This window comes from Carettochelys insculpta, chromosome 30 (genome assembly GCF_033958435.1).
Source record: "Carettochelys insculpta isolate YL-2023 chromosome 30, ASM3395843v1, whole genome shotgun sequence".
NCBI classification, from domain to species: domain Eukaryota; kingdom Metazoa; phylum Chordata; order Testudines; family Carettochelyidae; genus Carettochelys; species Carettochelys insculpta.
This window is the reverse complement of record NC_134166.1, coordinates 14,148,590-14,170,004: the sequence shown is the minus strand read 5'-3', so window position 1 is coordinate 14,170,004 and position 21,415 is coordinate 14,148,590. Positions and strand designations below refer to the sequence as shown.

At 60.6% G+C, this 21,415-nt stretch overlaps 1 protein-coding gene across 2 annotated transcripts; it reads right to left on the bottom strand.

Annotated features, from left to right (window-relative positions):
- Positions 1-135: 135 nt before the first annotated feature.
- KCNN4 (potassium calcium-activated channel subfamily N member 4) lies at positions 136-8,203 on the bottom strand. Of its 2 annotated transcripts, XM_074980779.1 has the most exons (9): positions 7,753-8,203; positions 5,938-6,033; positions 3,949-4,358; positions 3,578-3,713; positions 3,357-3,467; positions 2,790-2,890; positions 2,462-2,531; positions 1,929-2,094; positions 136-1,780 (listed from the first exon to the last, which is right to left on the bottom strand). In XM_074980779.1, exons 1-9 carry the CDS (start codon positions 7,951-7,953, stop codon positions 1,773-1,775), a joined length of 1,299 nt encoding a protein of 432 aa, XP_074836880.1. In that variant the 5' UTR covers positions 7,954-8,203; the 3' UTR covers positions 136-1,772. The 2 variants fall into 2 exon arrangements, with proteins under 2 accessions (XP_074836880.1, XP_074836881.1); XM_074980780.1 differs by lacking the exons at positions 5,938-6,033; positions 7,753-8,203 and adding an exon at positions 5,871-5,912.
- Between the last annotated feature and the right edge of the window lie 13,212 nt (positions 8,204-21,415).

The following is a 21,415-nucleotide window of genomic DNA, read 5'->3' as shown; positions in this document are numbered from 1 at the left end:
GGGTGGGAAGGTTTAGGGGTGAGGGCTGGGGACAGGGCTGTAAGCCCCACTGGTGGGCATGGGGAGGGTGGGATTTCGGGGCCCAAGCCAGCAGAGCTGCGGGGCACAGAAGAGAGGCCAAGGCAGACACTTGGCAAACAGCTTTTATTCCAAAGGCAGCAGCTGTGTCTGCAACGAGCAGACTGCCAGGGCCCCACACTTCAGCTCTTCTCCAGTGGAGCAGCTTCCTCTCTCCCCGGTGGTCATCGGGCACCTGGCACCCTGGGCACCAGACACTGTACGGTACCACGGCTGGGCACCCCGGCACCGCACGTGCCAGGTGCTGTACAGCGCTGCAGTTGGGCACTCGGGGGCCCCTGCATGCCAGATACTGTATGGCAATATGGATATTTGATGGATACCCTTCCCCACCCCGACACATCAGGTAATAGACAAACCCTGCCCCAACCTGGATCCTGTGCGCAACAGCTGGCCACAAAACACCATCTCTGCTGCGTGATTCACACCCTTGTTCTATCCCCTGGAGCTGTCCTGTCATAGGGAGCCATCATTTTAGGGCAGCCCAGTGGGCCCTGTACACTTCTGGTTCCCATTTTTGCCTCTGACTCAAGCCTGAATTGCTAGACGGGCCCCTTGCCCTGCCAGCAGATGCAGCCACCTCTGGGGCAGGGCCTGTTTCTACAGGACCCTTCACTCAGTGCTAAGATGCAGCCATCTCGGGGCCAGGACGGTGGGGAAGGGAGATTTGCAAGGGCAGCAGGGAATTTAGGGGTGCAGAAGAAAATCACAGTGATGCCAGGTGGGATGGGAAGCTGGGGGGCTGTGCTGCCAAATGCATCTCAAGGAGCCTCCTACCAGGTGCCAGCATTGCCTGTTAAACACCAGGCTCCAGGGGTCGTTTCCTACCCCAGGTATTGGTGCTGCTCCAGGCTGGGCCCCGGTGGGAACTGGCCTTGGGTGCACCTGGGGCTATATGCGTGGCTGGGGCTCTGGGTGAGGGTTGGACTCGCCATGGTCCGTGCCTGGGCTCCAGGTGGGGGTGTGCCCGGCCTTGTCTGCTGAGGGGAGCTGCTGTGTTTCACGCTTAGCCTCTTGGCACGCTGAGCTGCACTGTTGTGTGCACCTGTGGGCTCTGCTGCCCGTTCCCAGGGGCTCAACTCCAGAGCCCCTTGTGCAAAACAGCTGCTTTCGAAGCCTTGCACAACTCCCTCACATGTCAAAGCTGAAGGATCCCTCTGCCGTGTTTCACAACTGTCCCTCACACACTTGTTCACAATCAGCACCCCAGTGCAAAGCAGAGGCTGACCATATTTCACAGCCTTTTGCACTCCAGCTCACATTTGCTGCTCACCCTTGGGCACAGTTTCTCATGCCCTGGAGCTTTCACAATCCCAGAGGACCTTGTGCAAAACATATGCCTTCCTTGACTGGCTCCCTTGCACACCTTTTACAATCAAATCTGGTGCAAAGCATGTGACTTCCATCTTCTGCAGCTTGGGTGTTTGCACACCTACTTGCAGGGGTGCGGGGCCAGCTGCATTGCCCCCCTGGATTATTCCCCAGTGGGGTGCCTCTCAGGCAAGGCACAGCCCCTGCTTGGGCACACAGGCCCTGGCACTGTGGAGCAGGGTGAGGGCAGACGGCTGGCGCTGTTCTCTCCTTCCCAGCCCTGCAAGGGGCGTCCCTGTTTCAAGGCGCTGTGACCTCGCAGGAGCCTATGGGGCAGGTACCCCCAGACCAGGCTCTGGGCTCCAATATCAGGCGAACCCTCCTCACCAGCCTGCAGGGCAGAGAGATACAGAGCTGTAGTTACACCAGAAGCAGAGCCCAGCCCTTTCCATTTCACTCACTAAGTGGGTGAGGGCCTGTGGGTCAGGAGGCAGCAGCACTGGCTGGGCTGTGGGGCGGGCGTGAGGCACTGTGCCCACCTGACTGGCTGTCCCGGGACTGGAGCAGTGGCTGTTTGGCCTCCAGGGTGCACCTCACCAGCTGCATCAGCGCATCCAGCTTCTGGTCCAGGGCGTCGATTCGCTTCTCCAGGCCCCGCTGGGAGCTGCTGAGCCCGGTGCTGAGGTCACAGAGGATGGTCTGCACCTGTGGGGAGCGGACGAAACCCAGTGTCACTGTGGGGAAGCGGTCAAGGGTCAGACACCAACACCCCTCCAGCTGGACTTGTGTGGGGACGTACCGCCCCTGGATACCAGCAGCGCCTCACTCCTGAGCCACAGCCCCTGGCTCTAACTGCTAGCCCCCACTCCCCCCCATCCCCCCAGGGCCAGGGAGAGAACCCAGGTGTCCTGGCTCCCAGCCCTCCTTGCTGGCTCCGTCTCTGCAGCTTTTACTTTCCTGTTAGCCCCCAACAGGGTTATGTCAGGGCCTGGGAGGGTCAGGCAGACGAACACGAGGGGTTGCAGGATCCCCAAGACAGAGCATCCCCTTCGCTGGGGCATGTGGGACTCACCTTGGACACATCCACCAGGGCGTTAACCTGGTCTCGCAGCTTCCGGTGCCGGATCCGGACCTCCCGGAACCTGAGGAGCCACAGAAAGGGCTCAGCCGGTGCCAGCCCAGCCCCCGACTTCACCCCCAGCCGTGCCAGTGCCCCTCGCTCCTAGCTTGCAGCCCCTGCCAGCCTGGCCCTGGGCTCCCCAGTCTCACTGTAGCCCACTCCTCTCCCAGAGCTGGGGACAGAACCCAGAAGTCCAGCTCCCAGCCCACTCCCCGAACCACTAGGTCCCACTGCCCACCCGCCCGGCCATGGATCCAGGCGTCTGGGCATGGTTGCTCACCTGCGGATGGCTGCCAGCAGGTGCCTGTGTTGCGCCCGGGCCTGGCTGTGCCTGTGGAAGAGCCAGGCTGCCTGCAGGACGTTGGCTGCCGAGTTCTTCATCTGCAGGGGTAGGAGTGGGGGGCGGAAACAGGTCAGGATCCTGGGCCTCATCCTGCCCACAATGCACTGGGGCAGCTGGGCCTTGCCGCCCCCACAACCAGGGCTCTTGATTGGGAGAAGGGAGGGGCACCAGCCCCCCCCCCCCGCCCCAGGTTCCTCCCTATAGTTCCCTTGATGCAGCTGGGCCACAGGGTTGGGCTCCTTCCCAGCATGCACCTGAGGCCTTAGCATCCCCATCCCACAATACACCTGGACCGAAGAACCCAGGCTGTTTTCCCACAATGCACCTGTGTCCCTTCAGGCTGTGCAGCTGGGGGGGAGGAGCACGCTGGGGGCCCTGCCCCCCCCTCCTCCCAGCAGGTGCCGGGAGGGCCCAAAGCCAGGAGTGGTCCCATCCCATTGGCAGAGGATCACAGCCCTGCCCGGCGCTGCGGGGTGGGAGCCCGGACTCCTGGGTTCCCCTTACCTCCTTGGCGCACTGAATGTCCAGCATGAAGTTGTGAACGTGCTTCTCCGCCCGGGTGAACTCCAGCTTATCGGCTGCCACAGCCACCAGCAGCGCCGTGCAGCCGACGCCCTGCGGCAGAGCCCGAGGAGGGGTTAGCCAGGCAGGGCCCCAGGGCAGCGCTCGGGGGTGCTAGGCAGGGCTGTGTGAAGGTTAGGCTGTGCCGGGGGCCCGGCTCTTACCAGGATGCCAGTGCACAGACAGACCAGGCGGCCGCATGTGGTCCCGGGCACCACGTCGCCGTAGCCGATGGTGAGGAAGGTGACGGGGATCAGCCACAGCGTCCCTGCCAGGTGCCCCACCTCGCTAGAGTTCTCCCTGCAGTCGGGGGTTGGGGGGGACAGCGTCAGAGATGTCTCCCACCCCCGGGGCCCTGCCTACTCGCCCCCCCAACGCCCGGGGCCCTGCCTGCTTCCCCCCCAAACCCTGGGGCCCTGCCTGCTCCCCCCCCACGCCCGGGGCCCTGCCTGCTCCCCCCGCCCGCCTGGGGCCCTGCCTGTACCCGCTACACCTGGGACCCTGCCTGCTCCCCCCCCCACGCCCGGGGCCGCACCTCTCGCAGACGGACAGCACCCAGGAGGCGGTGAGCCAGAGCCCCAGCGTGAGCCCCAGCAGCACGCGGGCCGGCTGGCTGTTGACCAGCAGGCGCAGGGCGAAGGGGTACTGGAAGCGGATCTGGTTGAGGGAGCCGATGCTGCGGTAGGAGGCGTCACCCAGCACCTGGCTCTGCAGCAGCGCTGCCCGCGGCACCAGGTACAGCCGCAGGAACATCAGCAGCGAGAGCAGCGTCTCGGCCCCTGCCAGGAAGGGCAGGTGGGTGCCGTGCTCAGGGCCCAGGCAGGGGGAGCCGCCCGCAGGGAAGGGGTGCAGGGAGCAGACCAGCAGCTCCAGCAGGATCAGGCCCAGCTTGGGGGCGCTCACCGCCACGCGCCAGTCCCGGAGCGAGTTGTCCAGCATGAAGAGCTGTGGGGCGAAGAGCAAGGGGAGAGCGTGAGGAACCCAGGAGTCCGGGCTGCCAGCCCCCTGCCCTGTAACCGCTAGACAATACTCCCCTCAGAGCTGGGGAGGGAACCCAGGAGTCCGGGCTGCCAGCCCCCTGCCCTGTAACCGCTAGACAACACTCCCCTCAGAGCTGGGGAGGGAACCCAGGAGTCCTGACTTCACCCTCCCCCTCTCTGCCAGTTTCTCGCTTTCGTTTTCACTTCCCGTCTTTCTTTCTGGGATTTGCCCCAGCCACAGCCCCCACTTGGCCCCTGGGGATCTGTGGGGCAATCAGCCCCACAACCAGCCCACTGCAGGAAGGGGCCACTCACAACCCCTCCTGGTCCTGCCCCCAAGGGGTCGTCAGGGAGGGGGCTGGAGACCCAGAGCTGAGCCCACGCGTGGCTGGAGTGGGGGTGGGGGAAGGGTGCATGCGTGACCTGCTTGTGGCAGGGCTGACCCCTGCTCCCTGCATGTGCATCCGTCTGTCTGTCCGTCTGTCTGTCTGTGCCCAGAGGCACATGTGACTGACTCACACCCGGGCACTCTTCACTACCCACCCTGATAAACCCCGGGGGGGCAGAAATTTCCACCCTCATTACATCCGCCTGTTTCTGCCCCGTGGCTGAGAAAGCCCAGTGTGTGTGTGTGTGTGCATGTGGGTGTGCATGCACGGGGGGTGTGCACGTCTGTGTCTGCACATGAGCATGCACAGTCATGCATGCACATGTGTGTGCACTTCTGTCTGCCCATGCACGTGTGCCTGGGTATGCGTGAACACCTTTGTGTCTGTGCACAGATGTGTGCACAGATGTGCACGTGCGCTTCTGGGCCTGTGCATGTGTAAGTGCATAGGTGTGCACACACCTTTGTGTCTGTGCACATGGGTGTGCGTGGGTGTGCACACACCTTTGTGTCTGCATGTGTATGTGCATGGGTGTGCGCACACCTTTGTGTCTGTGCACATGGGTGTGCATGGGTGTGTGCACAGCTTTGTGTCTGCACATGTACTTGCATGGGTGTGCACACACCTTTGTGTCTGTGCACGTGTGCTTGTGTGTGCACCCCTGCCCCACAGCTCCCAGCCCCATCACGCCCCCGCTGGCAGGACAATAGCAAAGCGCCAGCTCAGCTGATCTGCCGCGATTAGATGGAATCTGCCCCCAACCGCCGGAAAAAGAGTCAGTGCTTCTTCTGCCACTGGCGTGGGGGCTGGGAGCCAGGATGCCTGGGTTCTCTTGCCAGCTCCACTAGGGCAATGACGTCTAGTGGTTAGAGCAGGGCTGAGGTGGGCAGGACTTCCGGGTTTTAAGCCAGGCTCTGGGAGGGAAGTGGGGGCTAGTGGTTGGGGGAGCTGGGAGCCAGGACTCCTGGGTTCCCATTTGACTTGGGAAGAGCTGATACTGAGGGGGCTGCTGCAGAGATCTGAGCAGCTGGGGGAGCTCTGGCCCCAAACAGGGAATCTGCCACTGCACCCCCCACTCAGGGCCACACCTTCTGGGGCCAGTGGGGGGCAAGCCGGAGGCAGGACCCCGGCCTGGCCAGCATGTGGGGGGCACACCTGGATCTCCTTGAGGTGGAAGGCGAGGACGAGGCCCAGCAGCACGGCGGTGGAGAGTGAGAGGAGACACTTCACGAGGAACAGGTACACGAACCACTGAGGGAGAGAACCCGCCTGAGACCCCGAGTCGACCTGGCCTGCCCTGAGCTGGGGGAGCCAGCCCCTGCCCCAGCCCACCCAAGCCTGCCCTGGGCTGGGGGGGGTGGAGGCCCCAGAGGGGACAGGCTCCAGCCCCATTCCCTGTCCCCCCATGGGTGGCTCTGGGGGTTCGGCCCACAGGCCTGGCCACTCTCTGCACAGAAGCTCTTTGTTATTTGTAGGTGTCCCAGGAAGCAGCTCCCAGCCCAGGTGGATCCCAGCCAGGCCCTGGGGGCGGGGGGGGGAGCTTGTCCGCTCCACTGGCGCCCCGCCCTGAGCAAACACAGCACAGCCCAGGCAGGTGGCCATGTGGCCGGGGGCTGAGGGGGTTCAGCAGGGAGAGGAAGGCAGGGCAGGGCAGGGCCGGTCAAGGGTGGGGTGGGTGCAGGGGACCCAGGCGCCCAGCCCTCCCCACCTCCCTGCTCTAGCCACAGACCCTACTTCCCCACCCAGCCTCCACCCTCTGCTCTAATCACCAGCCTCCACTCCCCTCCCAGAGATGGGGAGAGAACCCAGGCATCCGGGCTCCCAGCCTCCCCTGCCCCAACCCCCTGCACTCTAACGGCCAGGCCTCGGGCTGTGGTTATCTCATTCTGTGCAAAGCCTCCTCTATCCGGATCAATATTTAGCCTGTCACTGGCCCAGACCCGTCCCCACCCCCTCACCCCGCTGAAGGGCGCGATTGTGTTGGGAACAATCAGAGCAGCTGTTCTTGGCTGCATCCTGGCCGTGGGGTTGGCAGGTGCCCAGGGCGGGAGCAGGCGCCCACAGAGAGAGAGGTATTACCACTGCTTCGTGCCTCAATTTCCCCACCAAGCATCCCACCCACGCCCTGCAGCATAGTGACCCTTCGTGCCCTGCCGGGGCATAGGGATCAGCCCCACACTGGCTCTCTGCATCTCAGGTGGACTTTGTACCATCCCTGGGCTGCTGCCCAGGCCCAGACCTGCCCGCAGAAGGGAGGGTTCTGGGAGAGGACCCAGAGCTGAGATAGCACTGCTGACTGTCAGCGAAGCCCAAGCACCCATGAGACTGCAGCCTGGGTTCTGTGAGACGGGAAGAGAACCCAGGTGTCCGGGCGCCCAGCCCTGCCCCCCCCAACCCCCTCCCAGAGCTGGGGAGAGAACCCAAGCGTCCGGGTGCCCAGCCCCACACCCTGATCCCTGCACCTGCAGCCCATGGTTGGCACCTGGTAAATCAATAACCTAGATAATGAAGCTGGGGCAGCCCAGGCCCGAGGCTCCAAATTCCAGCACGTGGCAGCTGGTTCCGGGATGAGGCTGAGAGTTGCCCCGGGCCCCAGAGCCTGGGTCAGAACCAGCCCCCCACCAGCCCCCAGAGCCAAACCCAACCCCCCCACAGCATATGAGATGGTTTCCCTGTCTGGGACTGGGAGCTGGGAGTAGGGAGCACCAGCAGGGCAGGGGGCCGCAGGGCCAGGAGTGGGGGCAACGGGAGCTGCAGGCCAGGAGCAGGGGGCACCAGCAGGGCAGGGGGCCGCAGGGGGGCTGTGAGCTGGCAGTGGGGGGCACTGGGAGCTGCGGGCTGGGAGTGGGGGGCACCAGAAGGGCAGGGGGCCGCGGGGGGGCGCTGGGGGCTGGGAGTGGGGGGCACCAGCAGGGCAGGGGGCTGCAGGGGGGCTGCGGGTCAGGGCTGGGCTGGGCCGGCCCCTCCTACCTTGCAGCCCCCGAACCAGGCGAGCTCCGTGTGCAGCACCATGAGCAGGATGCCCCCGAGGGCCAGGGCCAGGCCCCAGCCCGCCAGCCGCCCCTCAGCCTTGAGCAGCCCCTTCCGCAGCCGCAGGCGTCGCAGGTTCTCGCCCGCCGCCCCCGGCACGGGCAGGACGGTGGCTTCGGGGGGGGTCTGCTTGGCCCCCATCTCCTGCGCGTAGGGGGGCCCGGGCAGGCAGGGGGTGAGGCCCCCCCCGGCCGCCCCCCAGCGCTGACGCTTCAGCAGCCAGCAGGCAGCCAGCGTGCCCGGGGGCGGCGGCGGGGACAGACAGACGGCCAGAGAGGGGAGCAGGGGCGGACGGGCGGGGAGGGCAGAGGGCAGCAGGTGGAGGGCCGGGGACAGACGGACGCGGGGGGAGCGGGGACAGACGGACAGACGGAGGGGGAGGGGAGCTGGGACAGACAGACAGACGGGAGGGGGGGAGAGCAGAGGGCAGCAGGTGGAGGGCCGGGGCCGGGGCCAGCCAGGGGCGGCAGACGGACGGACGGACGCTCCTGGCGGCAGCGGCTGCAGGTCTCTCCCGTCTCTGCCGCTATCGGCCCTGGGGTGCGGCGGGGGCGGGGGCTGGAGGAGCGAGTGGCCCGGGACGGGACGGGACGGGGCGGGGCGGGGGGAGGAGCCGGGGCAGCGCCGGGGGGGGGGGGGTCCTTGGACAGTCACCTGGGCCCCACCCCCCGGGGTTGGCATTTCGCGGGGGCGGGGGGCTTTGCCCCCTTGTTCCTCAGCTGCGGGGGGGGGAGTTTTCCGTGCAAAGCTCCAGGCCACACGTTGGGCTCCCCCCCCAGCCCGGCGAGTGCCCCCGCTCCCAGCCCCCCAGCCATGAGGGTGCCCCAACTCCCAGCCCCGCCCCCCAGAAAGAAGCACCACTCTTGCATCAGACCCATCTCTGCCCCCTTTGACTCATCCTTCTGCCCCCCCTCGCTCTGAGTCAGCAGGGAGGCTGCTGCTGCCCTTGACTCAGCCCAGCACATCCTCTGGCATCCCTGGTTTCCCCTGCTGGGTTCCCAGCCTGGCCACACCCTGTCCTGCCCCCCCCGCCCCATGGGGATTTGTTCCCCTCTATTTGCAGCCGCCCTGCCCCAGAAGCAGCCGCATCTCAGCACCGGATGACAGATCAGAACATCAGAACAGCCAGGCTGGGTCAGGTCAAAGGTCCATCTCTCCTCCGCTGACCACAGCCAATGGCGGGACCCCCAGGGCCGGGAATCATCCAGTGATCCCTCCCATCACCCATCGCCAGCTTCTGACACGCAGGCTGGGACACCCTCCCTGCCAGCCTGGCCCTGTGCAGCTGTTTTAAAAACCTGCGAGAGCCCCTGTGCCCCACCCCAGAACTGGCTGCATCTTACCACCCTGTGACTGGGATCTCTAGATAAACAGCTCCTTGGCCCCACCCCAGAGCTGGCTGCATCTCAGCACTCTGTGAGGGGCCAGGTGTCTCTGCATTAACAGCTCATGTGCCCTGCCTCAGAGCTGGCTGCATCTTAGTGCCAGCTGGGCAAGACGGGAGCTCTACTTCACAAGCCTGAGCCAAGGTGCCCTGTCACGGTGAATAAGGGCGTTAAGATAACCAGGAGGAAGAGAAAATGTGATTCATAAAGGGATGGCTGAGCCGCACTGCTATTTTCAGGCGGGACGGGAGGGGTCGGAAGTCAGCTTGGATCTAGGGCTGGAAAGTTTGAGCCCTTCATCCTCTGGGGAGAAATCCCTGTAGTGCCAGTCGCTACTCTGTCAGGGCTGGGTTGGACGGGGCTGGGCTGGCAGAGCCTGCAGGTCGGGAGCGAGGGGCTCTGGCAGGGCTGGGTGGGACGGGGACGGGCTGGCAGGGACTGCAGGTCGGGAGCGAGGGGCTCTGGCAGGGCTGGGTGGGACAGGGCTGGGCTGGCAGAGTGAGGGGCACTGGCAGAACTGTTTATCACAGCAACCCCAGCTGCTCCTCCCCCTGGCCCAGGTGCTCCCAGCCCTTCCCAGAGGCCCGTGGGGACCAATGGTCTAAATATGGGTTTTCTGGACTTTGCTTCTTTTGTGCCCTTTGCAGTTTGTCAGAGGCCCAGGTCCGGCCAGTGACCCCTGGCTACTTCCCCCATTCCTGGAACCACCCTCCCCCACACCCAACCAGAACAGGAAGGACATGCAGGCGCCTGGGACAGAGGACGCCTGGTTCCTTCCCCCAGCTCAGCCGCCCACTGGCTTGGCTGGGCCACTTGCTCTGCCTCAGTTTCCCTGGAGTTGCTAGTACTGCAGAGGTACTGTTAGGCTGGGAGCACATGGGCCAGGGCCTGTCTCTGGTGGAGTCTGGGCAGCGCCTGGCATAATGGGTGCCCTGTCTTTGCTGGGACTGGCAGACACCCCAGTGCTGCAGTGATTCATTTCTCCGGGGAAGGGCAGGGAGCTGGCACAGGCCCCAGGAACAGGAACACAGTGCAGGAGCTCAGCGACTTCACCTGCAGTGGACAGCTGGACACAGAAAGACCCACCAAGCAGGGCTCATCCCCCCCCAGCAGATGGCAGCGGGGACATCTCCGGCCTCCCAGATTTGGAGCCACCCAACAAGTCATATCTGCCCTTCTGCGTGACACAGGGCCCACTGCCCTGGCAGTGAGTGCAGCTTCTCACCCCTGGGTGTGGGCGGGGATTGGGGCCAGTAGATGTCAGGGATGGTGCGTGGTCCTTCCAAGGGGGCAGGGGACTGGACTAGACAAAGTCCCTTCCAGTTCTAGGAGATGAATATCTGCAGTTATATTGTATTTGGTCAGTGAGCTAGCTCAGACACACCCAGCCCATATCTGGTCAGCAAGCTAGCACCATCAACACAGACACACCCAGCCCATGTGCCAAGGGTAGGTTCCCCCACTGGCACCTTCATTCCAGGCTTTCACCTGGCTCCAGCTGTCAGCTCCTGTTCTGCCTTGGGGTGATGGGTTTAACTGCCCTTGTAAATCTTCTTTTCCATAAACCAATAGCTCCAGCCCTGAGCATACCCTCACAAGGAATTTTACAGACTCCAACTCATGCCTTCTGTCAGCAGCCAGGGTTAAACAGAGCACCCTTTCTTCTTTGCAAGGTGTGATTAATGAAAGGAGAATCTCCTTCCAGGGGGAGGCAGTGCAGGTTATAGGATATGAATGTTAAAATGTCCCTTTGCCTCTTTAAACCTCACATGTTAAGAGCTCCTGAAAGACCCATGTGGCTAACAAGCAGGTCTGGAGGGGTGTAATGATATGCAGGAATTCCTTCAGACTTTAAATAAATTGGCTTAGATTGCATCAGCGAATCAGGCAGGAGCCTTTCCCTGCTGGGGGTGCCAGCTGCAGGCTCAGACACAACTGCAGCTGGACCCCTGTGTGTTCCTGGGACAGGAGGTTGGGGCGGGAGGCTCTGGAGGGACAGACCTGGCTGGGGGGGTGGAATCTGCCCCCTGGGTCTGCCCCCTCATTCCTCAGTTGGGGAACCCAGCAGCACGCCGCCAGCCCAGTGCACAGGGGATACAAAACCCAGAGAGTGGAGCAGGGAATTCCTCATCCGGAGTTGCAGAGTGGAGCTGGGGATGGCACCCAGGAGTTCTGGCTCCCTCCAGCATCACAGAGCCTAGCTGGGGATGGGACCCAGGAGTCCTAGCTCCCCACAGAGCATCTGCGCCAGACACAACAGACCCAGCCTCCGGGTGACGTCTCCAGGGATGGGCCCTTGTCGGGATTCCAGAGCAACAAAGATTTTCTTTGTGCAGAGCAGCTGCAAACTCCACTCAGCCCATTTATTGGCCGGGGCAGAACTCGGCTCCGTGATCTGCGCTGTGATTGTTGCCAGATGGTCTCCAACACCCTCATGAGTCTCCAATGTGACTCAACAGTTTACATAGGTACATGCACGCGCCGTGACAATGAACGCGACTCAGTTGACGGCAAGGGGGCTCCGTCATCCCCTAGGTCGTGCGACACAGCCCCTGTTACACACACTCTTATACACAGGTATAAACAAGTTACGTGCCCAGGCACAACCCCCTCACTGTAATACACTGACACCCCCAATGTAACTAGAGCTAACTGTGAACTTGGGGGATAATGGTGGTACCATCCAAACAACACTGTCCATCCTGCTGTCATTGCGACCTGCTCCTGAACATGGGTGGGAACGTACCTGGTGCTGAGCTGTTCTCTATGGGGAGGGGATGGGGAGTGCGTGGTGCCAGGCAGGATGGGTTTGTGTGTATCACTCAGTGCCTGGCTCTGGGTGCTTTTAGGCCCTGTGACTTACCAGCTCTGTCTCTTGCTGCGTTCCTGTGGGCAGAACCTTCCCAGCACAAGTTTTGCTTTAACTCACCATTGTTCAGGCTTGAGGCCTTTAGATTCACTGTATGTTAACAAAGGACTGATTGGTGTCCTCGGCCTTTACCCTCACACTGAGCCTCTCTTTACTACAGCTCTTTAAGGAGCCATTTGCGGCTCTCGCAGCTGCTGCCGCTCACTCCTCCGGCTCCCAGCCCCTGCCCTGCCGCGCTGAAATGGGTTTAATGGCCAGCAGGAGGGATCTGGCATTAAACCAATTAAATTGAGCCCCACAGCACTGCAGGTGGGGGAAAGGAGTAGGAGGGCTGGGGGAGCCACCCAGAGGAGGTGGTGGTGTCCCAGGGAAGGAGCAGTGAGGGACGGCAGCAGCAGCAGTGGGTATAACTCATATAGGTGGGTGGAGGCCGAGAGGGGTTTAAGCCTGGGGGTGCAGGGTGCTGAGAGCCAGCCAGGGCTCCATGCTCCAGCCAGCTTCTAGCCACAGGGCTGCCAGGGTCCCCGCCCCCGACCCGGTTTCTGGAGACGTTAAATGGGACAGGCAGCCCTGCCTGTGGATCCCACTGGTGCAGCTGCCTGTCCCGCAAAAGTTTTCCAAAAATCTGGCAACCCAATCTGAGAGGTGCAGGGGGTGGCTGGGAGGGGTTAAGCCTGGGGGCAAAGGAGGTGTTTTGGGGATGACAGTGGTATAAGCCTGGGAGTAGGGTGGCGGCGGGGGCTGCATTTTTCCCAGGGGAGACCCTCCCACCCTTCCACCCCTGTTTTGAATTGACTTGGGTCACAGTCTTCCTGAATTGTCCAAATGGGTCCCCATCTCAAAAAAAGTCAGGAACTGCTGCTTTAGTTCACGCCCCCTTGCCCCCCAGACAGCGAATGAATGCCTCAAGATTGCCCCCTGCTCTAACCACCAGCCCCCCCTGCCCTCCTGGAGCCAGGGAGAGAACCCAGGAGTCCTGGCTCCCAGCTACTGTTACTCCATTCTGGGCTGAGCCTGGTAAATTGAAGACTTGGCTGATTAAGTTCCTGCAGCCCCTGAGTTCCAGCCACTGAGCACCAAATTCCAGCCCATGGGGGCTAGTCCTGGGATGTGGCTGAGAGCCACCGGTGTTGGGCCCCTGGCCCCAGAGCCCGGCTCAGAACCAGCCTCCCAGACTCGGCCACCATGGAATGGGAACCAGCCCTGCCCCTGCGCCGCGTCCCCCCACCAGCTTAGCATATGGGATGTGTTCCCGCTTGGGGAATGCGGGTTGGGAGTGAGGGGCACCGGCAGAGTGGGGGATGGGGAGCCCAGGGGCTATCAGGGGGCTGCAAGTCAGGGGTAAGGGGCATAAGCAGGGCTACTGTGACCACCCTGTCTCTCTTGCTCCTGGCTCCCCCTCACCTTTTCCCACAAGCCCTGGGGAGCCAGGAGTCAAAACATGTGGGTTTACAGCCTCTGTGTCCTTTGGGGCCCTTCTCACATAATCAACACAGCCCAGCTCTGGCCAGCGGCCCCCAGTGACTTCCCCTGGGTTTCTAGAACCTTCCCCTCCCTTCCCCTCAGGGACACAGGACACGTGGCTCCCTTCCTGAGTGCCGCCCGCCCTGCCTCAGTTTCCCTCTCTGTAAAATGGGGGCACCGATCCTGTTAGGCTGTGAGCGCTCAGGGCTGGGCCTGCCTCTGGATGTGTGTGGGCAGTGCCTGGCATGAGAGGGCCCTGATCCCAGCTGCAGGTGTGATTGGTTTCTCCTGGGCAGGGCAGGTAGCTGGCACAGGTCCCAGGGGAGTATCAGGGGAAGAAGAGTTTAGGTCCATTTAGTTCCACACAGGGAGCGAGCTCAGAAATTTCACCCCAGCAGAAAACATGGGAAACACACCAAGGAAGAACACAGAGAGAGAGAGAGAGAGAGGGCTCATCCTTTCCAGCAGGGGCACAAGACCGGAGAACTATGGAGCCCCACAACAATCCACATGTCCCATCTTCTACATGCCATAGACCCCATTGCTTCAGGCAGTGATGGCAGCATTCAGCCCATACCTGGTCAGCGAGTTAGCATCAATGGCTCTGACTTGTCCAGCCTTGATTCAAAGGCTCCCAGCATCCCTTGGTAACAAGCTGAGGGTTGATTCCCTTCTCTGTTAAGAAGCTGAATCTTAGTAGCAGGATGAAGTTGTCTCACGTTGGCTATCAGCCATCAGCTCTGGGTCAGCGTAAAGCTGCTGGCTCTAACAGCCCTGTAACATTTTCATCTCCTCCCTAATCCAAAGAGTTCAAACTGCCAGTGGCTCTTGTGAGGTGGTGGCAGAGTCAGTCTCGTTCTTCTCGCTTTTTGGCAACTGCCAGGGTATAAAGAAAGGCCCCTTTCTGCTTTCCAGTGCTGGTCACTTAAAGGGGAATCTTCCTTCAGGGGAAGACAGTGCGGAGTATAGGATATAAATGTCCTTGTGCCTCCTTAAATCGCGCCTGTTGAGAGGCCCAGTGAGACCCGGCCAGCTGAGGGTGAGAGTGAGGGAGGGGGAAGGGAAACCGGAACCGAATTCACAGAAATGTGCTGCCTCCAGAATTCAGCTCCCCTCTAAAGGAAGTGGCTTAAATCACATCAGGGAATGTGACAAGGGGCCAGTTCTCTCTCGGGTCTCCAGCCCCAAAAGTGCAGGACGGGGTGGCCCATGGTCTGGAGAGATGTGTTCTCGCTAATCTCTTCCACCCATGTGCAGAATAAAGTTCATGTGCGCTGAGGCACCTGAGAACGTGCACCACCAGGAGATACACACCCCTGGCTGGGGGTGCTCTGCTGACCAGCGTTGTCATCTCTCCTGCACGGCCCCCCCCCACAGAACACTGATCCCCCTCCTGCCGTCTGGAGAGGTCTGTGGGGACCCTCCCCTCCCCCAGCCAGGGGGAGTTAGGCCCAGATGAGCTCAGCTCTGCTGTGGCTGCCAGTCTGGCCCCTTCCGGGAGCCAGTCCGGGGGCGGTGGTGGGAGGCCAGCCCCAGGAGATTGTCAGGTGTTTGCCCCACACCTTCAGCTCTTGGGCAGGGGATGGATAGCCGGGGGCCAGCAGCAGCCTGTCTCCCGCCTGGAAAAGAGCCCAGACACCACCAACGAGCTGGGAGCATGAGCACGGTGCATCCCGGCTGAGCTGGGTTTTACCGCCTTATGCTTGTAGCACTGGGTTCTGCATGGGATGGGGTTTTCCTTTTCACCACAGCCTTGGTGCCATTTTCTATCCCTCAGGAATATGCTGGAGCTGGAGTGGGTCGGTCAGTGCTTTGCTCAGAGCCTCAGTTTGCAGCGGAGTTGCTCCAGGTGGGAGCAGCAGGATGGGAGACATAACGGAGAGGAGACAGCGGCCTGTATAACCTTCGCCGGGCGGCTTCAGCAGAGAATCCGAGGGCTGGAAGAGAGCTGCTCAGGAGGTCAGGCCCAAGTCTGGCTCCAAGCAGGACCAACCACAACAAAACCATCCCAGCCAGGACTTTGTCAAGCCAGGACTTAAAAGCCTCTAGGGATGGAGATTCCACCACCTCTCTCGCTAACACACTCCAGTGCTTCCCCACCTTTGTCACAACACCTGCTCTCAGCACACAGAAATGGAAAGCACGTGGAGTCCCCTCTGTCCCTACCTGTGCCGCTGGCTCCCTCCCTCAACGGGCTCCTTGTGCAACTCGCTGTCCTCGACAGGACACCGAGCCCACCAGGCAGTGGGTGTTCAGGCTTTGAACTCAAAGGGGACCAGTAGGTGCCAGGGATAAACTCTGCTCTAACTTTATTAATACACAAACTAATACAGACAAACAATTGAGAATTACGCAGATCTAGTTCAATACACAGAGTAAGTGAGGGTGGTAAGCTGATAATGTCGACCCCCAGGACAATGCGCAAGATGCTCTGTTTTGGTGATCTGAATATCCATGAACTGAGTTTTCTAAATCATACACAGTTCTACCATTAGCAAACTCAAACGTTGTCAGGTGGAGTGACGTGGCCTCACTCCTTCCCTTTGCACAGAGGCGTCCGCAAGGCATTCACCCATAAGACCAGGTTTTAGCTTCTGGTTGCAGCAAGTAAGGCAGTAGGGATACCTCACCCAGTCCCTTCCACTGGGTGTCAATTTTTGAGCTATGTTTATACTTGACTCGATTGTTCTAGTAACTGACTATGGGATTAATTAGCAATTCTAGGGCTGTATCTGAACATTTCTGCTTATCTAAAAGGCAGTGTCCTAGCGCCAGGCAGCTTCCGGCCCTGGCGAGGTCCCATTGTACTGCAGAGAAGATAAATGATGGGACAAAACATTCCTGCCTCTCAGTTTCCCCTCCTCAGCCCTGCCTGCACGCTACGTGCATTGGGCTTGTCTCTGTTCGGGATCTGGGTGCTGGAGAGTACAGAGACGGCAGACATTGTTACTTTGGTAAGATGGGGTTGCCCACGCTCCTTAGGCCATGCTAATATCAATCTGTCTGGGGGTGTCACCACAAACACAGCCCAGGTTTGACATGCAGGCATATCCCACGGGCTTATAACTTGCCGTACGGAGATGCTTCGTGCATAGCACCAAGGTGATCACACCTGGCGAATCATACCCGTCCCACTGATGCTTTATGGGGCCTATCCTGTAATACTCATGGCCGTTTTGCAATATTAGCTTTGATAATATAATTCGTCACCTGTATTTGGCTCAGCGTCACGCTGCCACCATGGGGCCAGATGTGAACACTGCAAGGACTGAGGCTTTCAGTCTAGTCGTCTCTGATGGCAGGGCTGAGGGTAGACTCACTAAACCAGTTAGGGCCGAGAACTGCCGGGGTAATACTAGGGCTGGAAGGGACCACGAGAGGTCACCGAGTCCGGCCCCCTGCCCTCATGGCAGGACCCAGCACTGTCCAGATCAGCATTTCTCACACTACGTTCCGAAGCACACTGGTGCTCTGCCAGCAACTCGCAGGTGCGTCGCCGGCGACCGGGAAAACAATTCCAAGTTTTACAAAAAATCAACCAGCACACGCCTAGAATGTGGATTCGGAGTCTGAGCACCTGGTTTCCACCCTGTTGCTCAGCCCAGTGTCCTGGCTGGGGCTGAGCTCACACCTCCTGTTGTGAAGCTGAGCACTGAAATATTTTCTAACACAGCTCCAGGGCTAAAATCTATAACTTCACCTACTGACATGATACAGACACGTGAGTGGCATGCACAGATTTAGGGCATCATTAGCTTTCATCAGACACCTCGCACGGTTCCCCCCCCAGCGCAATATTTGGGGCCAATAGCCACACTGGGCATTTGTGATGGGGTTCAGGGGTCCCCATGCGCTGCACTCCGTCCGCAGGCAGGAGTGACTCTCACTCAGCAGGTAGAACAGGAAGTTTATTAGGCGACAGAGGCCCAGTTTCTCACAGAAGAGTCAGTGCAGCAGTCACAGACAGTCATTCCAACCCGTCCTGGGGAGAGCAGCCCGAGGGGAGCCCCTCTGGGGTGTAGCTTCCCCCCTCGCCCGGCTGGCTGCCTTCCATCTCCCTCTCCCCTCCAGCTTCTAACTGCCGCCTCCGATTCCAACCCAGCTCGGCTCCTCCCTCCTCTTTGTTCAGGGCAGAGGTGTTACCTGCCAGCCTAGGTTACAGCCCCAGGGCCATCCTTAGCCGCTGGGAGCTGCTCTGCTTGTCTCACACACATCCAGCCTGAGTCTCACACATGCACCCCCCCCGCCCCGACTCCATCACAGCATTAAAGTGGCTTACAGACCCAATATAAAAGGTTGGCCGTGTGCCCGCGCCTTCAGGCGGATTGCTCGTCTCCCAGGCTCATGCAGCCCTTGGGCAGACACTTTCTCTAGGGCGTCAGCTTGCTGAGTTACTCTCGTCATAGGGAAAAGTGGGGACACCAAATCCCTTTGTTTCCATGGCCCCTCCGAGAGGTTCAGGGCAGGACAAAGCCCTTTACCAAACCCAGTCCTGTCCCCAGCCTGTAACGGGAAGAGGGCGGTGGGTGGAGCCCACTCCTGCTCTCTGCTCTGGGCTCCAGCCCAGGACCTGGCAAGGAGCTGGGGTGGGCAGTGGGAGCCAGGACTCCTGTGCTCTCTCCCCAGCTCAGTGAAGGGAGTGGGTGCAACTGCCGGAGCTGGCAGGGGCGCGGGGCTGGGAGTCAGGACCCCTGGGTCTCTGCCCGGCCCAGAAGGGACTGTAGCCTAGTGGTCAGAGTAGGGAACAGGCAAGCTCGGCCCCTTGCTGGGTTCTGGTGCTGACTCCTCTGCCAAGAAACCCACCTGTCAGCTAGAGCCGGGAGTTTGTGTGGGGGCACTGTGCGTATGTGAGTGCGGGTGTGTGTGGGGGGGTGGTCCTTGGCAGTCCTGGATGGATGGGCTGAATTTGGGGGTGATGTGACCCTCTCGGCCGGGTGCAGCAGCTGCTGGGAAGCCGTGTCTGGTTCTGGAGCCCGCTGTCCCAGCAGGGGCTTGGTTGACGGTGGTGCGAGGCAAGAAATGTGAGAGTGATCGAAGTGTTGCCCCCTTAGCTGTACTGGAGCACGGCCCTGCACTGCATCCTGGGAGGAGAGAGAGGCCAGGGCCGGGAGGGGGCTGGGGGCAGAGCAGGGCTGAGTGGAGTCCCCTCCACCCTCTGCATGCCTTGACTGTCCCTCCCTCCCTCTCCCCCCGGGTTGGGGCCCGCTGGGCGGGAGGGTGAGAAAAAGCCGCAGTGCGGAAAAGGTCTGAGTTCAAGGCAGGAGATTTTCTCTGCGGAGATCTGGGGCAGGTCCCTGCCTGTGCTGGGCGGGGCTCCAACCAGCCAATCACGTGCGTTTGTTCTGCAGCTCATGGCGGCCGTTCTGCTGGCAGGGGCAGTGTCTACACAACGGCAGCGGTGCCTGGGGAGCGCCCACTGGGGGGACGTGCCCTTAGGCTGAGCTCTGCCTGGCTCTCCCTAGAAGGCCGGGGTCAGCCCTGTATAGGCCCCTCTGTGTCTCTTCTCTGAGCCCTCCACCGCTGACAACCGTCCTTCTTCGACTGTGGGCCCCAGAACTAGACCCCGGGTCTCAGCACGTCACACCCGGGTCAAACCCAGAGGGAAAGTCTCCAGGCTGGTCTGACCTGCTCCTCCCGGTGGGGCACTCAGGACAGCTGCAGGAGCCAGTCCCCCTTCCATGAGTCCGGCCGGCTCCTCTGTGCCCCCCCGCACCCCGCGGCAGGTTACCGGGCGCCCTCCAGAGCCTGCCTCTTGTCCCTGCAGCCCTGGGGCACCTGGCCCAGATGTACGTGGACAGCATCAGCCGCGGGGCGGTGCCCTGCGTCGGGAACGCGGTGGAGGCCCTGGCGAAGATCGAGAATGCCGCGGCAGCGAAGGAGGCCCTGGCCTGCTACACGGAGCGGATGGAGCAGCGCATCCGGCTGCCCACGGAGACCCTCTGGGAGCTGCTGGAGCTGCACGCCCAGTGCGAGCGGGAGGCGCTGGCCGTGTTCACGGGACGCACCTTCTAGGACGACAAGGGCACGTTCCAGAAGCAGCTCATAGTACGGTCCTGCAGCTGCCCTGGGGGACGGTTCTTGGGGGACCCTCTTGTTACCCCCTTCCTCTGTTGGGACACTTTGTGGCCAGCAGTAGCCAGTCCTCAGCTCCATCCCAGCACTTTATTCCCCGCCCCCTCTGAAACCACCCATGGGGGCATCCCACCCAGCAAGCCCAGCTCCCCTAGCTCCACAGGAGCCGTGTGCCTCAGTTTACCACTTCGACCTCTAACTGCTGCTCTTGTGTATGGCACAGCACGAGTAAGGAAACAAGGAGACAGGGGAGGGGTGCTTAGAAACGAGATAGAGTGGAGGAAATGAACGGTTACAAGGCAAACCAAACGCCAGCCAGGCCATAGGCTCGTTAATTTCCTAGCCACCTAATCAGAGGTCTGTCTGCTGCAAAGCTGGCAGGTTTTCCAGACCCAGGATCCCAGCCCCCCGCCCCTGCCAAACCAATCACTCAGCAAGGTGTCTTTCTAGCGACAGGGAGCAGAGGGGCACCCCCCACTCACTGTGACGCTCCACTAGGCTTTGGGCTCCAGTCACTGGCAGGGCCGTCCCCGACTGCTCCTGTTTCACTTCCACGGTCTGGGCGTTTGCAGGTCTCTGGGCTGGGGTTCTGCTGGCTGTACTTGGATGGGGCCAGGGTGGGTGACAGAACTGCACAGGGCCACGGTGCCTGGCCAGCGAAGGATGATCAGTGTCGTCTAAAGGCCGTGCAGGATCATTCCCTGGTGTCTCTTTGTGGCTTTAACAGCATCATGCCGCGTCCTTTGGCAGAGTTATGTCATTCCTTAAATACCACTCGCAGGCTCATCGCACCACATTTAGGCTACTAATACGTCACCAGCTTTCATGAGAGACCACACGTGTCGGCTGCTGAACAAATGCCCTGTAGTGAGTTTGTCAGGTCTGAGCTGAGAGCTGTTTGGATAGGGTTAGGCCTGTATCTCATACCTGGGCCGGGCGGCTGCCAGCTGCTGTCAGGTGGGGTTTGGATCCTGAGATGATCCCCAAGCTGAGTTTTGCGGCTTTCTAGGCTTGAATGGACAGAGCTACGCTCCATGTGGGGGCAGTCCCTGCACATCAAACCCCTAAGCACCATCTTCATCTTCCTTGACAGGTGATTTTCTAACCTGTTCTTCAGTATCTCCAATGATTCCACAGCCTCTGCAGGCAATTTATTGCGGTGTTTAACCACTTTCTTCATGTCCAACTTAAACCTCCCTGGCTGCAGTTTAAGTCCCTTGCTCCTTGTCCCGTCCTCAGAGCTTAAGAAGAACAATTTTCTTCCTCCTCCTCATAACACCCTTTTGCGCACTTGAAAGCTTCTATCATGTCCCCCATCAGCCTTCTCTTGTCCAGACGGAACAAACCCAAGTTTTTCAGTCACCCCCACAGCTCACATTCTCTAGGCTTTTAATTATCTTTGTTGCTCTTCTCTGGACCATCTCCAATTTGCCCACCTCTTTCCTGAAATACGAGGCCCAGAACTGGCCGCGCGACTCCAGCTCAGACCTATGCAACACAGAGTAGAGCAGAAGAATGATGTCTTGTGTCTTCCTTCTGACATTCCTGTAAATACATCCCAGAACAGGCAATAATGAAATATGGAAATAATGAAAATACTGAGTCTGTTCTGGTCTGGCTCTGGTCTGAAGAAGTGGGTCTGTCCCACGAAAGCTCACCACCTAATAAATTATTTTGCTAGTCTTTAAAGTGCTACTGGACTGCTTTGTTGTTTTGATAGTGTATCGACTAGCACGGCTTTGTCTCTTACTATCACTGAACGGAGTTTGCTTTTTTTGCAACAGCGTCACACTGTTGACTTGTATTTAGCTTG

Excerpts from the sequence above, each read along its gene's own strand:
- KCNN4 (XM_074980779.1), bottom strand. The coding sequence starts at position 7,953 with ATGGGGGCCAAGCAGACCCCCCCCGAAGCCACCGTCCTGCCCGTGCCG. Across the intron at positions 4,359-5,937 it reads TCCACCTCAAGGAGATCCAG|CTCTTCATGCTGGACAACTC; the intron begins GTGTGCCCCCCA and ends TTCGCCCCACAG. Across the intron at positions 2,891-3,356 it reads ACATTCAGTGCGCCAAGGAG|ATGAAGAACTCGGCAGCCAA; the intron begins GTAAGGGGAACC and ends CTACCCCTGCAG.